This window comes from Alternaria atra, assembly GCF_907166805.1.
Source record: "Alternaria atra isolate CS162 genome assembly, contig: 34, whole genome shotgun sequence".
In the NCBI taxonomy this organism is placed as follows: domain Eukaryota; kingdom Fungi; phylum Ascomycota; class Dothideomycetes; order Pleosporales; family Pleosporaceae; genus Alternaria; species Alternaria atra.
The window spans coordinates 9,140-28,604 of NW_025091333.1; the positions used below are offsets into that span (position 1 = coordinate 9,140).

General features: G+C 41.1%; 1 protein-coding gene across 1 annotated transcript; it reads right to left on the reverse strand.

Annotated features, from left to right (window-relative positions):
* Nucleotides 1-16,567: 16,567 nt before the first annotated feature.
* On the reverse strand, nucleotides 16,568-18,648 carry ALTATR162_LOCUS10446 (uncharacterized protein; the record flags this gene model as incomplete). Its single annotated transcript, XM_043318082.1, has 3 exons — nucleotides 16,568-17,276; nucleotides 17,336-17,530; nucleotides 17,579-18,648. 3 exons carry the CDS (start codon nucleotides 18,646-18,648, stop codon nucleotides 16,568-16,570), a joined length of 1,974 nt encoding a protein of 657 aa, XP_043174017.1.
* Between the last annotated feature and the right edge of the window lie 817 nt (nucleotides 18,649-19,465).

Here is a 19,465-nt window from a genome sequence, read left to right on the forward strand (position 1 = left end):
TGCAGGATCTAATACTTTAAGATCCTCTTAATCCTTAAGATCTTAAGGACAACGCTCTCGCAACTAGTCCTAAAAGGGAAAAGCCCCGTCCTAAGGATAAGTCGCTCCCTAGGACTGCGCATACACTAAATCTCTGCTAAACTCTAGTCTAAATCCCAAACCGACACATAGAAACGCTGTATCGTAATACCCTGCACAGTCTAACAAGGCAACACTAGAAGTAACCTTAAGGCCTTAGTTAATACTAGAGCTACTAGTGTTAGATACATTTACAGAGACCTCGCGCGTAACCTAAACCTTTGTTAAAACCCGCTGCCCTACGTTATTTACCCTACTAGATTTACTAGAACTGTACTTAACAGTAGAGAAGTATCTTACACCGTTACCCTAAAACTGTAACACGACAACTACGTAGAGTCTATACAACTCTACGTTACTAACACTAGCTGCTACGAGATAATACTTAGCTAACTATAGATAAATAAGCATTAAGTAAACTTAGACTATGCTAATAAGAAGCTGCTTTTTACTGCCTAAAGATGCACTAAAAGATGCCTTAGAGTTAGCCGTACCTCTACTCCTACTCCCTAAGGACAGTAGGGCAATAACAGCTCTAATAGAACTTACTCCTAAACCCTAAAACTTAAACACGTACTACGACAACGACACGATTATTAGCTACCTAAGATAAAGCGCTAATTAAACGAACCTATATACGAACCTACCTATAACTCTAACTCTAACTGCACTCTGTTAACTAACAACTAGGACAACTCGTTAAAGTTACAGCTGAAACTTAATATCTATTACATAGGCGCGGCTCTATTTATAAGCCTAGCGCGTAGAAGAGGCTATAAAATCTATGCTGTTAGTATTACTAACATTAATAAGGCACTAGCTGTAAAGAAGTACACTAATCTACTTACAAAAGTCCCTCCTAAGTACTACGACCTAATAGACGTCTTCTCGCAAGAGAACTCTAACAAACTGCCCGTACGACGACTATACGACTACAAGATCGAACTAATAAAAGGTAAGCAACACAGGTTCGGCCCGTTATACGACATGTCCTAAGACAAGCTAAAGGTACTGCGCAAGTACCTTAAAGACTACCTGTTGAAGGGGTTTATCTAAGTAAGCTCCTCTCTAGTCGCTTCTCGTATTATCTTTGTTAAGAAACCTAGAGGCAGATTACGCTTCTGCGTTATCTACTGTGCCTTAAACGCAGTTACTGTTAAGAACTGTTACCTAATCCTGCTAATCTAAGAGACCTTAAGCTAACTAAGCAAGGCTAAGTACTACACAAAGCTTAACATTATCGCTACCTTTATCTAACTCCGCATCGCTAAAGGAGACGAATAGCTAACAGCCTTCTGTACCTAATATAGGCCATTTAAATGTCTTGTAATGCCCTTTAGACTAGCTAACGCGCTAAGTACGTTCTAGCACTTTGTAAACAACGTGCTACGCCCGTTCTTAGACATATTCTGCACTGCTTACCTTAACGATATCCTAATCTATAGCGAGACTCTCTACGAACACATAGAGCACGTTAGATCTGTTCTAAACGCTCTTAAGGAAGCTAGGCTCTAACTAGACGTAGACAAGTGCGAGTTCCACTAAACTAAAGTTACTTACCTTAGCTACGTAGTTAGAGTAGATAGAATACGAATAGACCTAAAGAAGGTTTAAGCTATCGTAGATTAGGAATACCTAAACAACGTTAAGGACGTTAGAGCCTTTCTAGGATTTGCGAACTTCTATCGACGGTTTATAGATAGCTTCTCCTACCTAGCTGCTCCGCTTATAGTATTAACTAAGAAGGACGCTAAGTTTCTTTTAACAACGACTGCTGTCAAGCAATAGAGTCTTTATAGATACGAGATGCACCGCGATAGTAGAAGTAGAGGTATATTGCCTTGTAAGACTAGAGACGAACCGCTGTCGAGCTACAACAGCAGTAAGGTAGGCTAATATACTGCGATTGCTTGGCATACCAGCCCGAACGGGCCTAGAGTAACCTAGTGCCTAATAACTGCTAGAAGGCCTTTAATGCCTTAAAACGCGCCTTTACTACTGCACTGATACTGCGACACTTTATTCCTAACCTCCTAATTATCGTAGAAGCAGACGCTTCCAACTACGTTACGGCAGGTGTCCTCTCCTAGACAGAACCTAACGGTACGCTTTGCCCTATAGCCTACTACTCGAAGAGGATAAACCCTGCAGAAAACAACTACGAAATCTACAATAAGGAACTACTCGCTATCGTCTGTTGCTTTAAACAGTAGAGACCTAAGCTAGAGGGCGCGTCCTTCCTAATTACTGTACTTAGCGATTATAAGAACCTACAGTACTTTGTAACTACGAAGCAACTAAGCTACCGTCAGGCTCGATAGTCCGAATACCTCTCCTAATTCTAGTTTACGATTACGTACTAACTAGGCAAGCATAGTAAGAAGCCTAATGCCTTAACCTAACGTTCGCAAGACTAGCTTGCACAAGAGGAAGCCTAAGAAGCTCGCAAGCAAACGTTGCTGCGCCTAGAACTCTTTTAGAATCCTCCTATAATTAGGTTAGTAGAGACTAATAGATCTATCTAACAGATTATCAAAGAAGGATACTAGTTAGCACCTAACGGTTACCCTAAGGACCTGTTTATACAAGAAACTCTACAACTGCTGCACGACAGTAGACGACAGTTAAAGACTGTCACCTTAAGCAACTGTAAGAACCGCGACAGCCGTCTATACTACTAGAACAAGCTCGTTATTCCTAACGACGACGAACTAAAAATTAAGATCCTCTGTGCAGTCTATGATGCTCTCTCTAGCAGCTACCTAGGCTAAGGAAAGACACTTAAACTTATCTAACGGGAATACTACTAGCCTTAGCTATTCAAGACTGTCTAACAATACGTATCCTGCTGCTACACCTGCTGCCGCTCTAAAGCGTCGCGAGAGAAGTACTACAGGTTATTAAAGCTATTGCCCGTTCCTGAATAACGTTAGGCAGATATCTCTGTTAACTTCGTAGTCGACCTACCTAAGTTAGAAGGATACAAGAACGTAATAGTAGTAGTAGACCGTTTGTCTAAATACCGCTACCTAATACCATGTAGCAAGATAGAAGCACCTAACGTAGCGCGCATGTTTCTTCGCTACGTCTAGTGCAACTACGGCCTTCCTAACACAATTGTCTCTAATAGAGGTAGACAGTTCGTCTCTGCCTTCTATAACAAACTATGTAGCTAGCTAAAGATTAACCTACGCTTTTTAACTAGCTATTATCCTAAGACTAACAGGCAAACTAAGAACGCTAACGCTGCGATAGAACAAGTCCTACGCGCGTACACGAACTACTAGCAAGACGACTAAGTCTAGTAGCTCTCTATTGCTTAATTTAAAGCTAATAACACTGTTTTAGAATCTACAGGAGTATCTCTAATAATAGCCTGCTACGGCCAGAACCCCTAAATAGGTTTTGAACCGCCTACGAACAAGACACGTCCCGCCTACTAGGCCCTACAAGCCTAGGATGTAAATGTAATAATTAATAAGATGCGTAATATTACTAAGTTTATCCGCGAAGAAATGACATAGGCGCAAGCCCTGCAGCAAGAATACGCGAACCGCAAACGCCTACCTACACCAGCTTACAAAGCTAGCGACGAGGTATAGCTAGATGCGCGTAACATCTAAACACAACGACTATTAAAGAAGCTTAACTAGAAGAACTTAGGACCCTACCGAATAACTAAGAAGGTCTCCTCCTATGCGTACCGCCTCTATCTACCTAAATCTATAAAGATACACCCTGTATTTTATGTATCCCTCCTTCGTCTAGCAGCTAAAGAAGACGATTACATACCTAGCTAGAATGCACTACTACCCGAACCTGTCGTTGTAGATAACGAAGAAGAATACTTTGTAGATAGCTGTCTGAAGGTCTCCGCTTTAACAAGCGTAGAAAGAGACACAAGTACTATGTAAAATAGACTAGTTACAATAAGTTAACCTAGGAACCCGCCTTAAACCTAAAGGATAACGCGGCTGTAGCTGCTTCCTACGAAAGATTTCCTAATATCCCTAAACCTTTATCGTTACGATTAACGCTCGTAGGAGCTCGAGAATAAGAGGGGGGTACTGTTACGGTAACTACTGTAGTTCCCGTAACACTAAACGCGCTACAGAATCCGAGTGCTCTGCTAGCACCCGAATTCTGCTGATTGGCCGGCCGGGCCTAGCGCCATGCGCACGGCCCCCATCGATAACTTCACCGCCTGTACATGCTAATTTGCTCTTACGCAACGTCTTGTATTACACTAGATATCGTACGTAGCCACAATTAACGCTTCTAGTAAGCTCTTAAACACGTGCTCGTAGCATCTCGTGACAGTTATCTAGGCTTGAAGTACAGTCTAGTGCGCTAACACCATCTGCACTAGGGCCTACCCTTAGCAAACCTAAAACACTAAGCAACGCCTAGGAGATAGAGGCTTAAACGACGCTGATTGTTAAGAGGATAACAGATTACAAGGAATTATCACCTAATTCTATTATAGAGATAGTGCTGCAGGTCAAAAAGGGATTAACTTTGAAGGTGCACTTACACACGTTGCTTAAGGCTAGAACAGCTAACCTTAAGGAGGCAAACCAGGCAGCATCTAAACGTAAAAAGCGCAAGAAAAAGCGAATCTAGAAGGGAGGGACCCTATCGCAGGCAGAGGCAGAGGATATAGTTAAGCAAAGGGATGTTAAGATCTAGTTAGAGGTGGAGAGGCGTTAGGAGAGGGTGCGCGCAGGTAGTAGTGCAGGAGGTATTCGACGCTGCAAGAACTGCGGCGAGGCAGGACATAACAAGCGCACATGCAAGAAAGATACAGTAGAAGTAGAGGATTAATTCTAGCTATTGTACGCCTTTATTACATATTATAGTAGAGTGTTATTAATGTGCAAAGGTAGTTTTATGTAGAGGTGCGCTATTTTAGTGGTGTGCACCATTTAGCGGTGGGCACGTTAGTTACTTTTATCTTAAAGACACTCTAAAGTATAGAGTTAAATTATAAAGTATATAATATAGAACTTTTAGATATTATATATAGCTTCAAGTAATAGTAATACTACTTAAAGGGTGTAAAGTATACTATACAGGTCTTAACTAATTATAACAACCTGCGTTTAATACGCTTAGTATAAAAGCCTAACTTACGTTAAGTACGCTTAGTTTTTTATCTAGGAGCTTTTAATTTTAAGGTAAAGCACTACTTAGGGAGCACTAACCTAGTAGATAGTCCTTCTAGAAGAGCTGATTACAAATAGGAAAACCTATCCTTAACCTAGTTGTTGCCTACCCTATAGAATAAGCTTCTAACAAGAGTAGAGTATAGTAAAGCAAGAGGATCTATACCTAGGCTTAGTCTAGTAGGCGCGTGTAAGACGCACGTAGCTAGTATTTATAGAGCTGTAAAGGTCCCTACTACTAGCGCTATAGGATATATACTATACGTACTACGCTTACTAGCTAGGGTACTAGGTAGTAGTAAACCTACATTAGTAAAGTTAAAAGCTTTAATAGATATACCGTGCTAGTGCACAGGGTTCCCTAGTACGTTCTTATCTAATGTTAACTACAAGGACTATAAGAAGAAGGGCTTCTCCTTAACATAAGAGGCCTAAGGATTAGGGAAGACCCTTATTATCATCATCGACTACTATCTATCTAATTTCCTCCTTAGCACACACGTTTCCTATTTTAAAGCAATTACTAGCTTACTCTTTTATATAGAGAGCTTTTTTTGTTTATTGAGTTTAACACTCCTTATCTGTACCTAAAGCTAGAATAAGATTACACATCTTACTAGCTTCTCTGCCACGAGCTATACTAGTGACTACTCAGCTCGGAGGGATTACGACTTTATATCCTCCTACACCTGTACAAATAGCAAAGCCTATAGGGACGTACTCTACTACGAAGCATAAGAAGAATCCTGTATAGGCTGCTATTAAGAACGACAATATCGACAACGATAAAGAATACCCTTATAATCCTGTAACCTCTAGGTTAGCTAGAACGACTATAGGAGATTATACTAGTCTGATAGGTATAATCGTCTAGATTAACAATACATAAGCCCTCTCTTAGCATTACTCTACTAGTTAGAACTACAAAAGAATCGCCAATTCGACCTATCTAGAAAGGAACACAGTTAGCAATAATAAATGCTAAGTCGTACTCGTTTAGAAGAACACCTTGTAGTAACAACACGTCTATCCAATAGTGCGGATCCGCACAATAGTGCTTGTCTGTTAGGTTTAATAGAATCTACATAAGAAATGCTAAGCTAAACTAGCTAGAAAAGTATAAAAACAGGATTACGATACTGCTGGGTATTGAAAAAATCAAGAATCTCCTTAAGAAGGAACTAACAATCGTCTGTCTATTTTACCTAGCACTAGCTGTGCTATAGGAGAGTAAGCACTCCTTTATAAGTACTTCTAAACCTTAATTAATAAGGAAGGAACAGAAGAAGCCTAAGAGAGCAGGAGAAACGCTAGTCTCTTCTCTTGCGTATTTACCTAAATCTCCTTAACTAATAACTAAGTCCTATACCCTATTAACGTCTAGAACAACTTTAGGAGAAGAAATAGAGACTGTAATTCCCTTAGAGGCTGTTAGCCCTAGTAGGATTCTAGGTCTCTACATACCTTAATCCTTACAGACTGTCTTAGTCTTTAATAGTAAGGACGTAATAGAGTTCTTTAAAGACTTTAACTAATAAGCTAATAACGTAAACCTTCTAGATAAGATAGGGGTTTCCGTTATACTAGACTACTTCTTAGATAAGGATTATTCCTTATCTTAAATCCTAAAGAGGCTACTAGGATATAAGACTAAGGACTAGGAAGCTATTTAGAAAGCTATAAAAGAATAGTAGTCTAAGGAGGATACCGCTGTTAAGATAGGCAAACGCTTATATCTCTAAGCATACATCTATAAGTGTTTACAGCAATAGCTAGGACTTGTAGAGTAATACACCTACTTCTCTTCTATATTAGATACCTATAAGGCTAATAAGTAGATACTTGATAATGAAGAAGGAATCCTCTTCTTCTAAGGGCTTCTAAAAGCTAATAAGGAAGCTGTTATATTCTATATACCTAATGCTCCTAATAGAGATAACTAGGACAGTTGTAATATAGACAAGATCTATATCTTCCTAAGGTCTTACTATAAGAAGACAGCTAGCCTTAGTAAGATGCATAGGCAAGACTAAGGAGGAATAGATACAGAAATGCGGTAGATTATGCTTACTAATAGACGTGCTACTTTTAGTCTAGAGGAAGTACGTAAGGCTGTCTCTAACATCTAGAAGGAACAGGAAAAACCTCCTTCTATCCTAGACGATGTAGACTTAGAGGTTAATAACCTTATTAAGTCTATAGGAAACCTTAAGCTAGGCATAGCTATAGTAGAGATGCTTATAGCGTATCTAGCTACTAAGAAAATCCTTAAGAAACCTAGCAACTACGTATACTTTATTACTTATGCGTTAAATGCTAAGTTTCTAACTAAAAGTAACGATAGTTCCTACGTTCCAAAATCTCCTAGGAATACAGCTCCTAAGGGAGGAAGTGTAAATATAGGAAGAAGCGAGTATATCAACATATGTAATATGTGTAATGTTAAAGGTTACACTATTTGTAACTGTAAGCTATATAATCGTCTACGCCTAATAGGTTAGATTAGCTTTAAATAGGACCTAAATGCAAAGAAAGGAACCTACTACTTTAGTCTACCGCATAAACGTCTTGGGGAGATCCTTGGCAATTTACCTCTAATATATAAGCTTTAGTAGCTAAAGGTTAAGATTAGAGAGTTCTATAAAGTTACTAACGATGTACTAGACTAGCTAGCATCTAGTGTCGTCCTAGAGAAGTTTACTAAAGGAGATTCTCGGTCCATAAGAGGACGTTAAGTAGTACTAAGAACGTCCGCTAATATTATTACAGACTCTTATTAGGATACAGGAGCAAGGGATGTTATGCTCTAGTTCCGATAGTTTTAAGAGGGCCTAGATAAATTAGACTTACAGAACATAATCCTAGAGGGGAGAGAATGCTCTCTTACACATAACTAACGTCTAGGCTAACGCAGCCTTATTACAGACTAGTAAGAACAACTCTCTTTATAATCCTAACTGTGTTTAAGACAGTAGTGTTAAGAAGAGAGGACGCCCTACTAAAACAATCAAGAATACATAGAACTAGCGTCTACAGCATATTAACGATGTTTCTAAATTATAGCTAAGGGATACCTATTACTAGTAAGACAACAGCTAGAATACGCCTTTGTTAACTAGCTAGCTAACAGAGTTGCCTTTTATAATAGTACAACTACCTTTGTTAGTTTGTATAGACAATAGTATATCTACAGATCCTAAACACCTACAACAAGGGCGTAAGAAGAAGACAGTAAAGTTCTCTAATTCCCTCCTAGATCTAGAACTAAGAGACCTTATCTAAGGTTAGCTAAATCGCATCGCGACAGCACTCCTAAGTTAAGAAGTACGAGGAGTAACTATATTAGACTTAATAAGTTAAGACAATATTTGTAAACAATTGCGCAACCTTACAGAGGACTATTAAGATTGTAGTGTTAAGAGTATAGGTACGTTAAACTGCGTTCTAAGTTTAGGCGGCACAGAATCTAGGTGTCATCTAGAGCACCTAGAATCTGTAGCAGACGCCCTATTAGTTGGAACCCTGCGCAGCCGCGCGCGTTACACAACTACTACAACTATCCGCATTTACATTCTAAGGCAACACAGGCGTAAATATTTACTGTAATACTATTAATGAATACTATTCGAATGCGTAAACTTGTTATAAAGTCTATAGGTAGGGAGACTCGTACATTAAGGAACTAACTAAGTCCCTTATAAGGCAGTACGCGGGCACATATTAAAGAGCTAGGATTGCCTTTATCTAGACAGAGCTACTAGAAGCATAAGTTACCGTACAAGGCAGTTCTCTTAAATGCCTTATTAATACAAGAGCCTAGATAAATATACTTAGGCTAAGTGCAGCTAGAGTATTAAAGATCCTATACAAATAAATAGAGCACAAACTAGGAGAATATACTTAAGGCGTTACCTCTGCTAATGGTTCCTATAAGCCTTTTATAGGAATAGCACTTAATATTACTATGCGCATTAGCACAGTAGTTACTAGAACTAACTTTTGCATTATTATAAACGTTACACGCTCCGCGATACTAGGAGGACTTTAGTGCGCAGCAGCTAATATTGCAATATAATACAACTCGTTTAAAAGAGTTACGTGTCGTATAGTCTTAGAAGATAGACAGAGAAATGCTGTATTCGTCGCATTAGATTTAGATCTGTATTATCCCTCCTAGATAATCTTAGTTAAGCCTACAAACACTAAATTAGACAAAGAAATCGCTAGTAATATTAAAATAAGCACGTTATCAATTACTCTATTATTACGATACATACAGGAGTCCGCGTACTATAATCTAGAGGCAGGTTTTAGGGACTACATTATGATCTATACACTAGAACTCTAAAAAGAATAGATAACCTAGATAAACAGGGTCTTTTCTAATGCTGTCCAACAGTAAGAGATAGAAGAAAATAAGGAGTTAAGTAGGAAACTAACTTATAATTAAGAACAAACAGATTTCTTAGTTATGTATAAACTTAACCTTATACAACTTAAGGCTAAGGACAAGATGCCCTTTGCACGAACAGGTAAAATTAATACATTATACAAGATAGTAGATAAGAAGGTCTGTCCTATAGATATACTAAGAGAAGATAAGCTAATAGAGTTTAGTAGAGAAGACTAGAAGGAACTAGCTAAGGAACGTTAACTCCTTCGCATGTCTATCTAAGAGCTAGACCCTAGCCTATACGATTACCTTTTTAAACTAAGATATACAGCCTTTCTACAAGGAACTTGCCTTATACCTAAGCGCATTAAGAAACTCTACTTAAGAGACTACATAACTGCTAGAGAAAAAGAGCTACTCCTTTAGATGCTCTACAATAGAGAGGCTGCACTCTCTTAGGAGTTTAAAGAGGCTAGAAGAATCTACCTAGACGTCTGTCTACCGTACAAGATACGCACTATTCCTTATAAAGCCTAGTAAACAAGAGGCTTTGCTGTCCCTAAATCTATAGAACAACTAGTAGTAGACACAGCTAACGCCTGTCTTAACAGAGGAACATAGGAGTAATACGATAGTTAGTATTGTAATCTGTAGCATCTAGTCCCTAAGAAAAAGGAAGGCGTAAGATAGATCTCTAATGCCTAGAGGATTAACGCAGTTACTATCTGCGATGCGAACCTTCTACTAACAGTAGATAAGTTCTCTAAACGTTTTGCAGGACGAAAGATCTATACACTTATAGATCTCTTCTCTAGATATAACGGTATATTTAAGCGCGCTAAAGAGCGTTTAGCGGGCGCGTTAATAGGCGTAAAGCTAGACATCTTAAGGAATTACAGAGAGAATGTACAGACAGAATAAGAGAAGGGATAAGAATTAAGCGAAGAATTAGTAGTAAGAAGAAATAAGTAGAGGAAAAGACGAAAAATAAGGAAGTAAAGAGGTAATGTTGTTGTTGTAAGAATCTTACTTAGAGCGTTTGCTTTCTGAAAACCTATTAAACCTACAGTAACAGACCTACTTATCCTATAACACCTACTAGGTAACTATAGAACTAGTAAAAATAGTAGGAAAATATGCAGATACAGGCAGAATGTTAAAAGGGGCGAGGACAGAATAAGGATAGGAAAAAGTAAAAGGACTAGCTATGCAATTCCTAACTAAAAGCCGCTTAGCCGCAGCTACATTAAACACCTATAAAACAGGATTAGGAATTAGGAAGTTAGGACCCTGCTCTATTTTAAATACTAGCAGGACAATAAAAGGAAGCTTATAGAAAGCTAGGGGAACGTACAGGGAACTTAATCTATAGATTGTGAATCTATAGTAGAACCTAAAGGACGAACTAAGGAAGTTATAGAGTACGACCTAAGGAGGATTAGGAATATAGCACTACAAGAAAGCATTAACGTATCTCCTAACTATTGCGGACTAAGGAATCGAGGGGAGAAACTAGGAAAAGACCAATGTTCTAGTAGGACAAGTGAGTCTAAACGTCTCTTAGGAACTTACAGCAAAAAGAAGAAGGGACCTTCTTTGTGAGTAAGGGAGGGAAGGAGGCAAGAGGCATAAGAAACAAAAGAGGAATGCAAGAACTAGAGGAATAAGACACTAAGGAAAGCACAAAGGACAAAAAGTTCGAAGATTTAAGGGATGTCATTTCTACACTACGAAAACCTCTTAGGGGAGTAGGGAAGTAAGCTAGCTAAACTAACTAAGCTTCTAAGGAGCAGGTGTTACTAGAGCTACATTACTAGCAACATTAGCAGTAGAACCGTCGTTATCCTCCTTAGAACTAGAAACACCGCTAGAAACTACCTCAGCATCGCCACCAACAACGTTTCCAAAACCAACTTCCTCAGCATTATTAGCAGCGGAAAAACTAGGAGTAGTAGTGACAGAAGGAACATTAGGAGTAAAAACAACAACATCCCTACCTAAACGAAGAGAGCGAGCGGAGGCAGGAGCGGTAGTTCCTAAAGACTAAGGCTTACCCTTCTTCTTCTTAATTAGAGACGCGTTTAGACCTTAGAGCGCAGTCTTTTTACGCTTTATAGGAGAAGTAGCAGGAGATAAACAGGTAAGTTCCTTGCGCTTAGCTGCTGACCTCGACAAAACAGGAGTAGAAGGCTTATTATCTTCATTATCTTTATTATTCTCGAAGACCTCTAAAATATTATTAGGCATAATATCTAGGGAAGGCGCAAAGTTAGAAAGCTGCCTAGATTAAACATTAGCTAAGTGCCGCCCGTACTAAGTAGCATTAGACTTAGTAGTCTAGGCAAACAATACCTTGTTCTTGCTCTTGGGGGCTTTAGTAAGAGTCTTGCTAACAGAAGTACGTATTAAATGCAGAGCAGGACTAGGATTAGGAATAATAAAGGAAGCTAAGAGGGATTTAGACACGCTGCTAGGAGCAACAGAGCAACGAGCAGGGACAGTTCCTACTAAACTTAACATTAGCAATAAATCTAAAGGATTAGGAACAGGAAGTCTAAAGGCAGGTTAGGAACTTACGGCAGAAGGAGCAGGCCTAAAGGCTACCCGAGCGAAGGCAGTTAGTACACACACTACCTTTTAACAGCAGCCCGTTAATATAGGCCTAGCTGTAGGTGCTATAGCACTTCCTATAAGATAGAGAATAGCATTAACTACAGGTATCCTACTCTAAAAAGACATTAGCAAGCTTATTAACCCTACCCTAAGATTAAGCGCTAACGGAATGTAATAGGATAAGCGCCTTAAGGTCAGAATCAAAGAGCTCTCGCTTAGACTTCCTACCTAGGCAGAAGTAGGCGCTAACTGTAGTAAACCCGTCGTAGAGGTCAAGCGCAATATCCAGCGAAACAAGAACGTTAGAAGGACTATTAACAGCGTTAATAGCAAGAAGAGCAATAGCAGGACTAAGAGTATAGCTCTACCTATTAAGGGTGTAAAGATGTTGCTAAAGGGCTATAATCTAGGGGATGTTAATAACAGTGTCAAAAGAGCTGCGCACTATAATTAGGAGATGTTAGAAGGATGTTCAGAAATGCCAACAAAAAGAATCTCTAACTTACAGTACTCTATAATGCGCGGACGCCTAGAAGATAAGGAGGGATAGGTAAGAAGAGGCACGCTAATACAGCCTTATCTGCTATAAACTACAGCCTTAGACAGGGAAATAGCTAGAGCAGCGCAGGAGTTAGGCTAGCGAACAGAAGGGGTCTAAGGAATAGGCGCAGCAGTCTAAACGTCACTTAGCTCTCTATTATTAGAATCCTTAAACTCTTTGTTAAGCGCATTAGCGCATGCGGCGGCGTCTTTAGCGCTCATAGCACTACTAAACACGTAGGCCTAAAGGCGATTTAGAGCGGCAGCATCATCCTTAGTCTTAGCAGCGGCAGACTAAGCAGGCAGCTCTAAGGTAGCGGAAGAAGGTAAGAGAGAACGAGTGCAGCGCGGAGCAAGGGCACGAGGAGCTTAAGCGCGAGCGCGGGTAGTATTATTAGGTGTGCGAGATATATCCTGCAGCATATCTAAGGGCGCTAAAGAACTTTTAGGCGATAGTAAGAGAGACATTCTAGAGGACAGAGGGCGGGTGCAGCGCGAGAAGTGCGAGACAGTAAGAGAGTAGGCGATAATAAAGCTTAAAGTAAGAAGAGTGTTAATTACAGTAGCAGGGAAGAAAGAAAAAGAAGTTAAAAAGGTTAAGGCAGGAACTTAAAGCTATATTATTATTATATTTACTCGCTAGTTACTGCCTAAGGGACACTTAGAATAAGCAAGGCGCTATAAGGTTAAGGTCTATGTAGACAGGGCAACAACAGGAAGACAGAGAAAGACTTAGGATGCAGTAAGGATGTTATGCAGAATTGCAAAAGAATAGGTAAAGGAAATAGTAGCAGGAGTAGCTATATTACAATAGATATAAGTCTGCAGTTATAGAACAGGCTTTAGAAAGTAGCTAATATACCTAAGAAGAAGAGAGTTAAGAACTAAATCTCCTCTAAACTGCTAAAAGATAGTTAGAGGAATGCAAAGGAATTAGGAGGGTTCTTAGAGGAATAAAGGAAAGAAGCCTTAGAATAATAGGTAGAAGGTACAGAACTAGCTATAGAACACGGAGACGCTAGCTTAAAGGACAGTAGGAAGAAAGCATTAGGCTATTACATATAGGGGTCTCTTACGAGCTAGGTAGTATAGAAGGGGAGGAGCTTCTAGGAAAGACTGCAATATAGCGCTTAGACAGTTAAGTTAGATCGCTGTTCTAGATAAAGAAGAGGAGGCCTTCTTCTTAAGTAAGGGAGGGATGTAGTAGAGAATCTAGGGGAACTGCAGATCTAAAGGGCTATTAGGCTTAGAGATAATACAGAGAGTAGAAAAGGGACAGGAATATCTAAACCCCGTTTAGAAAACGAACACTACACATACAACACACACTATATACTCTACTTACTTGTATTAAGCACACGTTCTGATGGAGAACTACTAAAACGCTCCACTACAGCACTACCCTCCTCTTGCCTAGAATAGGGCAAAATACTTATAATTAACGGTTAAGGGGAGTGTAGAATAGGAAAGATAGTCTAGATCGGCTAGGAATACCTAAAAGCTTAGGCCTTCGCTTAGCTAGACCCTAAATCCTAGGTAAAGGTAGATATTCTAGAGTTTCGAGAATCCCTAAATCGGTCGAGGTAAAGGTAAAAACCGCACCCGGAACTCGGGCCTGCCCTATCTAATCACCTCTCTTGATACTAGGCGTAGCAGACCCTGTAGGGACTGTTACGGGCTACTACAATCTAGCTTAGGCTAACTGTGCCTTAATTAGGTCGATTAAGTTTAAGAAGGGGAATAATGTCAGGCACCAGGTTACTCTGGCCCCGTTCGGGCCGGTATGCCAAGCAATCGCAGTATATTAGCCTACCTTACTGCTGTTGTGGCTCGACAGCGGTTCGTCTCTAGTCTTACAAGGCAATATACCTCTACTTCTACTATCGCGGTGCATCTCGTATCTATAAGGACTCTATTGCTTGACAGTAATAATGTTAAAAAGACCTTAAACAAAAGAAATATACAACTTGCCTTACAGGCTATCTAACAAGACGCGACATTTAAGCCGCAACGCGCTGTAGCTACCTACAACGTCTCTAAAAGCACACTACGAAGACGACTCGCTAGAACGCCCTATTAACGCGATTGTAAGCCTAAATTAATAGCTCTTTAAGGATCTAAAGAGGTAGTAATTATTAAGCATATTCTTAAGCTAATAGAGTAGGGATATATACCTAGGCTTGCTAACGTTATAGAGATAGCTAATTCTTTACTTAAGATCTATAATTAGAAGCTAGTTAGCAAGAGGTAGGCTACAAACTTTGTAAAGCGTCGCCCTAAGCTTAAAGTTAAGTTTAATTGAAAGTACGACTATAGTAGAGCCCTCTATAAGGATCCTAAGGTTATATAAGGCTAGTTCTGCCTAGTACAGAATACGAAGCCTAAGTACAGCATCTAGGACGAAGATAAGTACAACTTTAATAAGACTAGCTTTATAATAAGCGTAATATTAACTAGTGTAGTAGTTATAGTAGTAGACTATTAAGGACAGCTAAAGATAGTATAGTAGGGTAACTAGGAGTAGGTTATAGCTATCTAGGGCATAAACGCAACAGGGTAGGCGATTCTACCCTTTATTATCTTCTAAGGCAAGTACTACCTTTCTGCCTAGTACAAGGAGGAGAGCCTACCTTAAGACTTAGTAATTATAGTCTCTAAGAATAGCTAGATAATAAACAAGCTTAGTATTAAGTAGCTAGAGCACTTTAATAGGCATACTAAGGGGAGAGTTATTAGTAGCTACTGCCTGCTAGTTCTTAATAGTTATAAGAGCTACAGCTTAATTAATTTCTACTAGCTCTATAAAGAGAAGAAGATTATTACCCTCTATATGCCTCTAAACTCCTTATATCTACTACAGCTGCTTAACGTTAGCTACCTTACGCTACTAAAGAAGGCGTATAGGTGTTAAGCTAAGAAGCTAATGTGTAATAAGATTACCTATATTGCGAAAATAGAGTTCTTACTGTGCTTTCTTACTGGCTACAAGGTCTCTAATACAAGGAGCAATATCCTAAGAGGCTTTTAAGGCGCTAGCTTAGTTCTATTTAATCTAGAAGCTATTATATTAACGCTTAACGTCTGCCTGCGTACTCTACTATTACCTACTATTAAGGACAGTCCTTAGTAGTTATAAACCCTAAGTAATACTGTAGAACTAGGGTCTTAAACGAAGCTAGTTCTTAAGAGGTTTTAGAGGTATATAGATAGCTTACCTACTTTAATAGTTAAGGTAGTAAAAAACTTCTCTAAAGGCGCAGAGATAAAAGCACATGCTTTAGTATTATTATAATAGCGTATTACTAAGCTTGAAGCAGCTAATAAGGCTACTACGTAACGTAAATTATATAAAAGAAAGTAAGTATAGAAGGAGACCCTTATAATAGAGGAAGGCCTTTAACTAATAACTCTAAAGGAGTTTAAGGCGCGCAGTAATAGGAAGAAGGTAAAGAAGAAGGCGCGCGTTAAAGTAGGTAAATTGTCTTAAAGACGCTGTAGACCCTGCGGCAAGGTAGGACACAACTTGCGCACATGTACGTAAGATGTAGTAGATATTTCTAAATAAATTAGGCTACTACAAATATTAATTACTATTCTTAACGGTGCTGTATAGTAGTGCGTAGTTGCAGGTTTAGTTAGGTCTTAGCAAAAAGGTTCCACTCGCTTAAAGGTTCCACTCGCTTAAAGGTTCCACTCGCTTAAAGGTTCCACTCGCTTGTGACCTACGTTATTAGAAACTACTCCGCTGTTTTTATGTGGAAATTACAACTTCCTGTTATTACACGAACAACTTGATCGTCTTGCCTATACTAGGTGTACCACTAGCGTCGATAGCGAACAACAGCCAATAGCCAGGCAGCGCGACTCCTGGATCAATAGGGACATTTACTGTATAGCTAGTGCCACTTTCCGTCAATGCTAACGGGATTCTTCGCTGATCTGTGTTAACGGTATGAGTAGCGGTACCGAATCTGATCAGGGAGAACTTCGTGACAGATCCTGTCGTTGTGATGCTCAAGGTCGCACCCAATCTGACACTAGAGGCCACAGTACTTATAACAGGACGTGCACGTCTTGTCCCGTCAGCGTTGAGCAGGTAAGGCGGCACGAAGATCTCAGCATCGAAGTGATTGCTCTCTGGCACTCCGCCGTACTGCGTGCAGGGACCGCACAAGCCACCGCCACCATTGAGAACCGTCGCATCTGGGAGAAGGATTGCTACTGAGTGATACGTTCTTGGCACTTGCATAGGGTTGAGCTGGGTCCATCTACCAGTCGTTGGATCCCAGAGTTCAGGAGTAAGTTGCGCAGTGTCATCCTTGAAAGGTTGCAGTCGCGACTGCCCACCAGTAACCAAAACTGTGCCGTCAGGCAGTACAACACCATTGGCGAAACCACGCGCATATGACATAGACTGTGTTTTGGTGACGGTCGGGCTCGTCTTTGGCGCACCAATGGTAATAATATACGCATTTGTACGTCCATCGCTAGGGAAAGGCGCCGTTAGCATCTATGGGGTCTACACCGTTCTGGCTCGTGTACATACCTGTTCTCGTAGTCGGCAGCTCCTCCTGCAGTGAGTATCTTTCCGGCTACTGCGTCAAACATGATGGCATTCCCGTTCATGGCATGCCCGTCATCCAGTCGGTTGCCGGCACCCGTAGTGCTTCCAGCTCCTATAGTCTCGTACCAGTTCATGGCGATAGATGGACCAGCTTGGAACACTGTCTGGTTCTTCCAGCTATATGTTGTTAGTATCAAAGTTATATCAAGCGTGCGTGCGTCTTACCCGAAGAGCCATGCATGATTATCCGAGCGCCATACACCTCCGCGATCGGCCGTAAGCATAGGACTGACAAGAGCGTTCTGTAGAAGGGTCCATGCATCCGAGGTAGGATTGTATATCTCCCCATTTTTGCCACCCGTCCCTCCGCTCCAGGATCCGCCAATATTGAAGATTCGTCCGTCAGAACATGTAGCAGTGGACTGGTATCCCCGAGCTATCCGCATGTTACTCCCTGGGTTCCATGCACCGCTTGACGGGTCGTATAAGCTGGTTTTTGCAGCATCACTGCCACCTGTAATGATGACTCGACCGTTAAAGTCCAAAGATATGCCAGGGCAGAACATGTCGTGTTGCGTGTTCGATACTTCGAGCTGACTCGACTCGCCCGTGGCTGGGTCGTAGATTCCAGTTTGAGTGAAGCCTCTTTGGCCCCCGAAGTTGTCTTTTGCGAAAGCCGACCAGATTAGCACTTTTCCATTTGGGAGCAACGAAGTAGCTGCGGGTATTAGCGGGAAGTCTACGGTCTTCTCCCACAAACCTTTGCCTGCCGCCGGCGGTATATACGTTGTGTCTTGGAAGACGTTGATCTCAGCAATGGCCGACCACTGGTTCGCAACACTCTGCGCCTCGGATGTCGCTGTGATTCTTACGTATTGTGCCGGCCTTGCAACAAAGAAGGTTTTCTTCGTGGTCGCATCATTGTTGTATGTGCCGATAGCAGCGATCTGCCAGCTTGTACCATCGGCGCTGACTTCGATCTTGTGACTTCCTATCCTACCATTCGCGTTGTCGCTTGGACGCGGCCGAAGACTGACTGCATTCACGTTGTAGGACGCTTTCATGTCTACAATAATCCAATTGGGTAGAGGCTCAACAGGGGCAGGCGAATACTTCGAGTGCCAGAAGCTTGTTCCGTTCCCATCAAGCGCTCGGGAAGGCTCGTTGCCTGCTTGGAAGCTGTCCGACACTGCAGTCCATCCGGAGCGGCTGATAATGATAGAGGTAGAGTCGACAAGTCTAGCAAATACGGCAAACGCAGCGAAAATCGCTGATAAAGGTAACTTGAAGCTCATGTTGATAGTGAGGTAGCGTAGAGGAAGACTGGTGGTCTGCTGCTGATGTGGATTTTACTGTAGGGAAGTCCCTGAACTTATAGTTGTCGACGAAATTCTCAGCGCTCGTCAGCTTACATGACACCAAAGTCTACCAGCGTCGCATCCTTCGCGGCAAGCCCTGGCATGAAACCTGCAAGCATGGTGTGGTGAACGCCCACCCTTGCTAAGAGCAGCAATTCTGGTGAGAAAATGCATCGATTAGATACATGTGCACCCTAAATTAGACGTCTGAAAGCCATCGCCAAGTCACGAGGGCGATGAACTAAGTTCATGGTGTATGGCAGGATTTCCGTGCTCGTAACGAACGCCATGGAGCGATTAGAACTTCGCGGACTACCTCAGCAATAAGTTCAGCATCGTGCGCTTCAGCCCATTTGTAAGGTCTGGCAGTATATTATATTAGGGTGCATGCTAGCTGCATGTCATGACTTTGGAAGTACACGCCACATGATCGGACTGGGTGTTCGGATTCCGCATTGTTCATAGGAAACCATGAGTCGATCAGTAGTATAGCCACGGGGATATGCAGGCGTGGTGTCCAATATTTGATGCATGCAGAATTATCTCGGTTATGCATTGAGGGTGGGGCGGACTTCGGTTCGTATCGCTGACCGGGAACCTGCGTGAACGCCGCCAACTCTCCAATGAGCTTCTAGGCCCACGAATCAGTACGCTAGTCATGCATAACAGCATGTCACCCCCACAACTTCCAATGCTGAGGTTCTACCCCGTCGACCAATGTTTCGATAGAGTATGAAATGTCGTTCGCCACATC